Source organism: Vicia villosa, unplaced genomic scaffold (genome assembly GCF_029867415.1).
Source record: "Vicia villosa cultivar HV-30 ecotype Madison, WI unplaced genomic scaffold, Vvil1.0 ctg.000010F_1_1, whole genome shotgun sequence".
NCBI classification, from domain to species: Eukaryota; Viridiplantae; Streptophyta; class Magnoliopsida; order Fabales; family Fabaceae; genus Vicia; species Vicia villosa.
The window spans coordinates 756576-768047 of NW_026704940.1; the positions used below are offsets into that span (position 1 = coordinate 756576).

The following is an 11472-nucleotide window of genomic DNA, read 5'->3' on the forward strand; positions in this document are numbered from 1 at the left end:
TTTTATTGCCAATGAACCACATAAATTATTAAGCTACCAAACACACTAATAGGAAATCAAATATATATAATTTAGAGTCGTTTATTGTGTCTGTTCTTACTAATTACTGCAGTACTTGAGACTCTAATTATATTTTGTTTTAAACAATATATATAACAAAACAAACCATATAATATAATACACAAATTAATTATATTGAACATCCTTTTATGTCCATTAATTTGTGGCTTCTGTACTCTTAATTATCTTACTGTAATTCAAACGGGCATCAAAATATGACATATGATGGAGCAGGTAGTAAACTAGCTCCTGTTTTTGCATTTCTCCATAGCTCTTGGTGCTGAAATAAATAACATAATAATTATTCTTAAGTGAAATTTCCAATGATTTGGCATTTTCATGACTAAAATAAAAGGTTGATACTAACCAATACCAATAGCCTCCTTTCCTTTCATGATACGCAGACGTTTGCATGATTCAACAAACATCCTGGTTGACAACAAGATAGTCAATGTTAAAGTGCTAAGCTTATAACTAGTTAAATCCTTTTGATAATTAACTAGATTCATTCATTTACAATATTACATTAATGACTTAATTTTTTTCCATATATTTACATATCAATATTTTAACTCTTTAAAATGTATTATGTTAATCTTTTTCATCTAAACTAAAAAAATTAATTGATGAATTTATGGTGACAAAAAATATAACATTGTATATTTTAAATATAGTTAAGGAATCAATATGATATTTTTTTAAAATTATAAAACCTAAATTTAACATACACAAACAAAAACAGAAAATGTATATATTAAACCTTTGTTAATTAAGAGAGAGGTGCTAGAAATGTACCTCGATCGAATTAATCGAACATAAACCCCAACATCTCCAAAAAGTAACACCCCGAATCGCTTAAATATTGATAGCTTAAATATTGATAAATTTTAGTCTATATGGGTATGGACTTAGTTACCATTACAATTAGCAATCAAATGATTCACTTTAAAACCAAAAAGGAAGACACAAAAGAAGACCTATATATGAGATCAAAGCAATACAATCCAGCATGGGCTGATCGTGAATATGCATTATCGAAGAACTAGAGAAAATATCTTGAAATTCCCCCTCAATAAGAAGATAATGATTTTTGAAAAAGAGAAGAAAAAACCATCACACACTTAACTCTTATTTTCATCATGGAGAATGATCACTACTAAATATATCTATTTGCTACGTCGGTGAACATAGTTGGAAGATGCTTTATCTTCATAAAAGAGGGATAAAAAAGATGTCAAATCTTGAACAATCTGACTCGATTAAAGCTCCACCAATAATATTACTGTTGAAATTACTACAAGTTTCTAGAATATTCATAAATATAATGTGTATGAAAATAGTAGAAGAGTCTAGAACTATAATGTGTATGAAAATGGTAGAAGAACCTAAAATTCTAAGTGTATGGAAATGATAAAAGAACCTAGAATATCATGATATTAATCTATCATGAAACATTTAGAAAGCACTAAAATAATGTAGAAGCATTCACCACTATTGAGAGGTTGGTGACTTGAGCCTATAAATAGGAAATTGATACTTTTGTAAATTATCATCGAAGAAATCAATGACATAGCCTTCTTTCTAAACAATTTTTTAAAATTATCTATATATAAACTATTCAACTATCAATAGTGGCATAAGAGCTACGTTCGGTCATATATTGGGTATATTTATATTACCTACCTAATATTCTAAAACCTTCCCAACTACTCCAAAAAATATCCCTTGTACTATTAACCCACTCCAATAATTTTTCTAAGCTATGAATAACACCACTCAATGGTGAAAATAATTTATGTCGTGTTAAAATGGAGACATTTTTCTCATCTCAAGATTTATGGAATATAGTTGAAGAAGGCTTCATCGCTTCTGTGAATACTTCAACTCTTAATGCAGCTCAAGAGAAAGAATTGGAGAAAAATAAATAGAAAAACTCAAAGGCATTGTCCACCTTGCAACAAACGGTGACTGATGCAATTTTTCCAAGAATTATGGGAGCTAAGACTGCCAAAGAAGCATGAAACTTATTGGAGAAGGAGTTTCAAGGAAGCGACAAGGTACATGTTGTTAAACTTAAATATCTTAGAAAAGATTTTGAACTATTTAAGATTGAGTAGTTTGAGACAATTAAAGATTACTATTCTAAAGTTAAAGAAATAATTAATCAAATGAGAGCTTTTGGAGAGAATATTCTTGACAAGAAAATTATTGTGAAAATTCTAATTACGATTCCCCCAAAGTTTAACCCAATCGTGACAATGATTGAGGAAACCAAAGATTTGTACACTCTATCGGTGATAGAACTAGTGGGATCTCTTGAGCTTATGGGAAAAGATTGTATAGGCATAAAGAAGATACACTTGAAAACGCCTTTCAGTCAAAGCTCAAATTTTAGCCCCAAAATAAATAAAAAATGGAGGAAAAAAATTATGGAGAAAATTCCAGAAAAAGAAAAGTTTTTAGAAATTTCGTTAAAACAGAACAGATAACAATCCTCTATGCAATATGTGCAAAAGACTAGGCCATGCAGAGAAAAAAATTCGGTACCGTAATATGCCACAATACAGCCAATGCAAGAAGTTCGGGCACATAGAGAAAATTGTGGCAACAAAATTAAGCATCAATCTAATATCCAATAAGAGCATGATCAAGAACAATGTATGTTTTATGCCACTTATAACACCTGAAGCCAACGAGGTCGAGGATTAGTTATCGATGCACGAGGTATAACAATGAGACACTCCTGAGTCCGAAGAGGACGAGGAGTGATCGCCGAATTCACATTTGAATGAGAGGGATTCTGAGGCTGTGCAGGTATGGGGATTGCATGGTTGAAGGAATTATTATAAGAATTTATTGATATTACCTATACCAACAAGATACATCTTCTTTTTGGTAGCCTAACAAATAAGAACTCCATAGTTAAGCGTGTTTGACTTGGAGTAGTATTTGGATGGGTAATTTTTTGGGAAGTTTTTCAGAAAGCATGTGACTAAGGAAAAAGCTTGCAGAAAAGACTCATGCTGATTTGTGGGGGTTAGTCCGTAATGATGAAAGTAGTCTGGGGTTTTACAAGTTGTATCAGAGCGGACCTCTTCTAGTACGATGTGGTTCGGGGATGAATCGAGCGGAAGCTGGTGGGCATGTAACATTCGAGGCCAACGAGGGAAAGGATTGGTTATCGATGCATGAGGCATGACAATGATACACTCCTAAGGCCGAAGAGGACGATGAGTGGTCACCGAATTCATATCGGAATAAGAGGGATATTTAGGCTATGTAGGTATGGGGATTGCATGGTTGAAAGAATGCCTATAAGGATTGATTGGTACTACCTATACCAATAGGATGCATCTTCTTTTTGATAGTCTAACAGATATGAACTCCATAGTTAAGCGTGCTTGACTTGGAGTAGTATTTGGATGGGTGACCTTCTGGAAAGTTTCTCATAAAGCATGTGAGTGAGGACAAAGCATGCTGAAAATATCTATGTTGGTTTATAGGGCCAGTCGTTAATCTTGAAAGCAGTCTGGGGCGTTACACCACTCAAGTATCAATCAAAGAAAACAAAGGAGGAAATTGGTACTTAGATAGTGGATGCAGCAATCACATGGCCAAGGATGAGACTATTTTCAAAAGCGTTGACGAGTCTGCAAATTCAAAGTTCAACTCAAAAATAGTAGTGTGGTTGAATCAAAAGGCAAAGGAACTATCATGGTGGAAACATAAAAAGGTACGGGACTCATCAATGATGTCTTACTAGTTCCCAGCCTAAAATAATGGATAGAGGCTACACACTTCACTTTGAAGGAGGTGTATGCAAAATCTCAAACAACAAAAATAAAATGGCTGAGATAGCCCAATCATAGATGGATACGAGCAATAGAAGCTTCCCGCTAAATTTTAAATATGCAACTAACATTGCCATGAAGGTACAAATTGATGATTCATGGCTCTAGAATCGAAGATTTAACCACCTCTACACACATCCCTTGAAGTTGTTACATGGGAAGAACATTATGAGATATCTTCCAATCATAAAGGAGAACAATGAAGTGTGCAAAGGGTGTCTCTTCGGTAAGCATGGAGAGCGAAAGACCTATTGGAACTAATACATACTAACGTATGTGGACTGATGAGGACACCATCACATGAGAACAACAGGCACCTCATACTCTTCATTAATAATTTCTCTAGAATGACATGGGTCTATTTCCTAAATGAAAAATCAGAAGTCTTAGGAGTATTCAAAATTTTCAAAGCCCTTGCTGAAAATCAAAGTGGAAAAAAGATAAAAGTACTAAGAAGTGGTCGTGGCAAAGAGTACACCTCCCGTGAGTTTGATAGATTTTGCGAGAATGAATACATAGAGTGACAAGTTATAGTCACATATTCTCCTCAACAAATGGTGCTTCCGAGAGAAATAATTGTACAATTATGGAGATGACTTGATCAATGCTTAAAGAGAAGGGGCTGACTAACACATTATGGGCTGAAGTAGTCTACACTGCTTTTTACATACTCAATAGATGTCCAACTAAGACAGTACAAGATAAAACTTTAATTGAAGCTTGAAACGAGAATAATTCGTTAGCAAATCACCTAATGGTTTTTGGATCTATATGCTACATTCATATTCCAGATGTAAAGAGGCACAAACTTGAATACAAGACTATAAGAGGTATCTTTTTGGGGTATAGCACAATCTCTAAGGTCTACCATGTCTGTAACTTTCAAGCTAAGAAACTCATCATCAATCAAGATGTTGAAGTTGATGAGAGTTATTCTTGGAATTGGGATGAAAAAAATGTGGAGAAGAACATCTTTATACCAGCTTAACTACCTTAAGAAGAACCTAAGGAAGAATACCCAAGTGAACCTCTTTCACCTCCACCAAAACAACAAGAACAAGAACTATCATCAATAGAGGCTACTTCAATATGAGTAAGATCTTTTGTGGACATATATGAAACTTGCAAGTTGGCCATACTTGAACCAGGAAGGTTTGAAGAAGCATCAAAGTAGGAAGTATGGGTTAAGCCAATGGAATAAGAGATAAAGATGATCGAGAAAAACAACACATGGGAGTTAGTAAATCGTCCCCATGTAAAAGATATCATTGGGGTTAAGTGGGTCTATAAAACAAAGCTCAACTCTGATTGCACCAAACATAAACATAAGGTGAGGCTAGTAGCTAAGGGTTACTCACAACAACCCGGGATTTACAATAATGAGAGATTTGCACCAGTAGCTCGTCTTGATACCATAAGAGCTCTAATATCTCTTGCGGCACAGAAAGGATGGAGTATCCATCAACTAGATGACAAATATTCCTTCCTCAACGACGTACTTGAAGAAGATATCTATGTGGAGCAGTCACAAGGATTCATGTCTGAAGGCGAAGAAAGCAAAGTGTTAAGACTAAGAAAAATACTCTATGGACTGAAGCAAGCACCTTGAGCATGGTATAGCATAATTGATCAATATTTCATGGATCTGGGATTCAGTAAGAGCAAGAGTGATCCTACACTATACATCAAGTCTCAATGTTAGTTTACTCTCTCTTTATATGTAAGTGATCTATCTACAGAGGAAACAATACTAATATGACGAAGATTAAAGAAGACATGATGGAGACCTTTGATATGGTCGTTGGTTTGATGAGTTACTTCCTCTATATAGAGGTAAGTTAGAGAAATGAATGGATATTTATCTCGCAAAAGAAATACACAGAAGGCTTACTTAAGAAATTCAAGATGTATGGTTGCAAACCTGTCTCTACTCCACTCATAAAAAATGAGAACCTACAAAAGAACAATGGAGCATCAGATGTTGATGCATCTAGATACAAAAGTCTAATTGGAAGCCTCTTATATTTGATAGCTACACGATGAGACATCTTGTATGCTACAAGTCTTCTATCAAGATTCATGCAAAGCCCAAGTCAAATACACTTTGGAGCAGGAAAAAGAATTTTGAGGTATCTACAAGAACAAAAGAGTTTAGTATATGATACACTATCGAAACCAATTCAAGATCTTGGCTACACCAATAGTGATTAGGCACATTCGGTAAATGACATGAAGAGCACCTCTGGAAATGTTTTCTCACTAGGATCATGAATTTTCTCTTGGGCGTGGAACAAGCAAACAACAGTTGCACAATCAACAGCAGAAACAAAGTACGTGGCAGCTGCTTAAGAAACAATTCAAGTTATATGGCTTCGCAGGATACTTGAACAAATGAAAAAAAAACAAGACGAGCCTACTAAAATAAACTGCGACGGCAAATCAGCAGTTGCAATGGCGAAAAATCCAGTGCGTCACAGTAGAACAAAACACATGGCAATCAAGTATAACTTTATCAAAGACAGATAAGAAAATAAAGAGATCAAACTCGACTACTGCAAGACAGAAGATCAAATATCATGATATTTTCACGAAGGCGTTGTCGAGACCTGGATTTGAAGAGCTACGAGCTACGTTTGGAGTCATAGAAATATGCATAAAGGAGGAGTGCTGAAATTGCTATAAATTTCTAAAATATTCTTAAATATAATGTGTATGAAAATGGTAGAAGAGCCTAGAACTATAATGTGTATGAAAATGGTAGAAGAGCCTAAAACTCTAAGTGTATGGAAATGATCGAAGAATCTAGAACTATCATGATACTAATTTATCATGAAACCTCTAGAAAAACACTAAAACAACGTAGAAACATTCACCACCATTGAGAGGTTAGTGACTTGAGCCTACAAATAGGCAATTGGTACTTTGTAAGTTATCATTTAAGAAATCAATGACATAGCCTTCTTTCTAAACAATTTTCTAAAACTATCTATATCAACTATCAACAATTACTAAATTTTTTAATGAGAAAACTTAGATATAATTCCTTTTGTGTGGTTCTTACTATTTTTCAATGAAAATATGACAAATGTATAATTTTCTTCTACCCATATGTAATTTTCTTTTATTTTCACTACCTAAGCGATACTTAAGTACACTTGTCATTAGAAAATAGTAAAAATAAATAAAAAAAAATCTAAGTTTTTATTTTATTTTTTAATCCAATGATTTAGTTGATAAAACCTATATTTAGCATAACTATTTTTGAAAAATCTATGTTTTGATATTTTAAAATTAAAAATTCTACATAATTGATTGAAACACTTACTCCCATGGAACATCACCGACAAGCATCCAGTCACCATCCTTGTCTTCATAGGTTGGGACATAATCAGAGTTGTTTAAAAGATCCATCAACTTACTCTCATTCATAAAATCCTTCATTCCTTGAGATTCACAGTTTCCTTACGTATATATATAAACACAACAATAGTTAATTACCATCAAGAAAAGAAGGTAAGATTAAGCTTAATGAATGAATTAATACCAATGGTGAAGGAGCTGAACATTTTGCCTAAGGAATCAGAAAGCTGGGAGTAATTTTTGTACATCTTCAAGTCTACTTTGCGGAGGTAAGGTGCTCCATCCATGCTAACTTTCACAAAGCTGATTGCAATGGAATTGGGATTGCCACTTTCTTGACTCTTTTGTGTTGCTAATATGTTCTTCCTGAATGACCGCACTGGTGGCCAACCTACCACTTGCGTCCTATACATACAAAATTAAAAAATCAGCCAAGTATTTTACAGTACTTATTACAAATCTGAACAAAATTCAGTGCCTCTTTCTTTCTGTTTTTAAAAAATAATTTTTTTTTTATTTTCATAAATGAATTTTATAAAACTGTTTTTAAAATTATTATAAATATATATTATTATATATATATATATATATATATATATATATATATATATATATTAAAAAAATGCTATGACTATTTATGAAATTAAATTGAAACTTTTTTGATCAAGTAGTACATATATACACATATTATCACCAGAAAGTTGCAGCCATATTTAATTGTAATTATTCTGGCCTCTTTAAGTGACTAGGCATATATAGAACAAATTTGTAACATGAAGTGGTACTCTATTCCATATTTATATTTTGCACGATATAATCAAGAATTTTTTATAGTACTATACTATAGGTTTTTTAAAAAACAAAACTTTTTTTTAAACAAAAAGTATATTTTTATTTTTTTCATAGTCTCTTTGGCTAACTCACGATTCCATATTTCATCCTCTTTCATTAATTATTTCCATCTTCCATATCTATACTTCTTTCTTTCACACACATGCATAGAAAATTACTACATGCTTACACCTAACTATACCATGAATTTGTTCATGGCAAACTTTATAAGTTATAATTACAAATTTTAATAAGAAAGTTAAGAAAAAATAAGAAGCGGTCTAATCTTTTTGATAAAAAAACATGGTCAAGTGAATATATTTTTAAAAATATGCAAATTTTTGTTTCGTCTTATCAAATTGATAGTCGTTAAATCTCAGTGAATCATGACAGTAAAATTAGACTTGCAAATTAAAAATGTCAACAATTTTTTACTACTAGTATGTAACTTATTAATCAGTTACTTACTTTGTAGGAGGCTTTGCAGGATCTGCAAGCAAAAGAGTCTTCTCTTTTGGCAAAGTCTTGGTGCTCTTATGATTTGGATCTACCTCAGCACTAGCTTCCTTAGAGGAAAGATTCAGCATCAAATCCATAGTAGTTTCCTCATCATCATCATGATCAGTTTCAGTCTCAGAAAATCCTCTCTTCCTCACAACTTCCTCAGAAACTATGGCTGATCCAATTCCAAGTCTTAGCTCAGTTTCTTCAAATCTCATATTCTCCTTCTTCATGCCAACAACCTCCATGATCAGATTTCACTCTTTCTCTCTCTAAGCATTCAAGTGAGTATGTGGAAATAATAATAGTGGTGGTAAAGGGTAAGTATAGTGTAGTATAGGGGCAGGGAGAGACTTTTGGTGGGCATTAATAGAAGAAAAGTATGGTGCGGTTTGTCTTTTTTTTAAAAAAAAAAATAAAGAGTTTTAATTAGTAGAAATTATGGGTTTGTTAATTACACGTGGAGGAATGTGTGAGTTGGACATGTTGGGCTTGGTGACGACAAGGTGATGTTATCTTACTATGATTGTTCAAGTTGAAGATGTGGAAGTGGACACTCCATGTGCATTGCCTTTTAATATTAGTATCACTTTCTCTCTTTCTCTCTCTCCTAGGGTTTCATTTCATCATTTCAATTAAAAGGCTAAGTCACTATTGGTTTAATTAAGGATGTTTATGTCTTGAAGATTAAAACACAAATATTTATAAATTGGACTACATAACTTTTAAAATAAATATATTTTTATATTGAGTAGTTTAATATGAATCTTTAGGATGCCCCTTATTGAGTGGTGTAGTAATAAGTAGGGGTGACAAAAATAGGTCCGGTTCTGCAAGGAAAAGTTCGTTTTACTTATATTTTTTTATGAGATGGTGTAAAGTTTTAGGTCCGTTCTCTTTTGCGGGCATGAGTTTTTTATATAATTTTATTATTTTTAGACCTAAAAGATTTAATGTCTGCGAATTTTTTCTACCCTTATTCTTTTGTAGAGTAGAGCAAGATTTTAGACCTGCACACTCAAATATGTCTGTCACATCCTGCCCCGTTTCTTCACGGACTTTTACGTGACAGACTTAAACGGGGAGGGCATGCTCGTTTGCCACTCATAATAACAAGTAAGATATTGTTGTAATATAAATATTTAATTGTCATTGTTAGATCAATATATTTCACCATATCTCTAATTCAAAAATGAAACTTTATTGATTAATGGTAAAAATAAATTATAAACTTGTGCAGATGATGTAAAACATTGCAATATATGGCTCGCCTCATTTTGATAGATGTCAATTATTTAAGTATAATGTGTAATTTTTTCCTCTGAATAATCTTTTATTGCATAACTTTTGAAAAACCTTATATATATATATATATATATATATATATATATATATATATATATATATATATATATATATATATATATATATATATATATATATATATATATATATATATATATATATATATATATATATATTGATTTGAAACCTTGCATTGCATAAAAAATAATTTTTTTTTTTGGATTTGTTTTTTGGATTTTTTTTATGCATCTTGAAGTGTTTATATACCAATTTTTAAATTCAAGTGCATTTGATTCAAATCACACTTTTAATTGATTTGAATCACATCACTAGATCATCCTATTTAAAAAATTCACGATACAATTGATTTAAATTGCTCTTTTATTAAAATTTAAATCATATTGTAAAATTACCCACTTAGCAAAGTTTTTGGTGAACTTGATTCTAATGAATTTGTTTTACGATTCAAATCACACTATGAAATCGTATTGTAAAATCACCCACTTAGCAAAGTTCTTGGTGAACTTGATTCTAATCAATTTCTTTCATGATTCAAATCACACTATGAAATTTCTTACTTGAAAAAGTTCCAAGTGCTTATGATTCGAGTCATCGTACTTCATGGTTCAAATTACAGGTTATTTTCTCAATAAAATAAAATGAGTCAAATCATAAAATTACAAAAAAAAATATTAAAATAAATCACAGTTCTTCTATTTGCTTTTTTTCTTTATATAATTTTTTTTATTAAAAATACTCAAATTAATACAAATGAATGATATATTGTGGAGTTTAGTAGGATTTTTTTTTAAAGTTTTAAAGAATGGTGGGTATTATGGATGTGGATGCTCTTACATGTTTTTTTTGCTAGCAAGATATATTAAAGAGAGCATAAAGGATACTCCATCCCGATTACAAAAATGCTCGAGACCAGTACAAACAAAGAAAATATTTCAAAACCAAATGCACCCTATGACAAATAAAACAAAGGTCTTTTGTTTAACTCATAAAAGTTACATTTTGGGAAGATAATTTCACCAATAAAGGACCAACTCCACACGGAAGTCTTAATCTTCCAAACAATATCCAAAATGCTCCAACCGACATTTCTAAAAATGATGTGATCATTTCTTAACAGCCACAGATTCCAACAAACCGTCAACCAAATGCATCCTTGTTTTCCTACTTTCATGTTGCTAACCTTGCAAAAGCGATGCTAAAGAAGGAAACTACTCTTCAAACATACTCTCTCATGACCCTTAAAGCCAATCCAATCCGCTATCACCTTCCAAACCATCAAGGAGACACGACATAACAAAATAGAATGAGAAAGAGATTCTAACTCATTCGAACAAAAAAATGCAAGTGGCATCAGCAGATTAGGCCAAAATTCCCCTAACACCAAGTTGATCTTTCAACGATAATATATTCAAGAAACATCTCCACCCAAACGTTTTCACTTTGAAAGACACCACAACTTTCCAAACTAACCCAAAGGAAATTTCGAACCAATTAAATGGACCCAACAAAATTTGATCTCTTCCCAAAGAATCATAGGTCGAAC

General features: G+C 32.3%; 1 protein-coding gene across 1 annotated transcript; it reads right to left on the reverse strand.

Annotated features, from left to right (window-relative positions):
* On the reverse strand, nucleotides 1–8963 carry LOC131621687 (auxin-induced protein AUX28-like). The gene is made up of 5 exons (XM_058892719.1): nucleotides 8571–8963; nucleotides 7456–7676; nucleotides 7237–7372; nucleotides 428–489; nucleotides 1–340 (listed from the first exon to the last, which is right to left on the reverse strand). Exons 1-5 carry the CDS (start codon nucleotides 8849–8851, stop codon nucleotides 303–305), a joined length of 738 nt encoding a protein of 245 aa, XP_058748702.1. The 5' UTR covers nucleotides 8852–8963; the 3' UTR covers nucleotides 1–302.
* Nucleotides 8964–11472: the final 2509 nt, after the last annotated feature.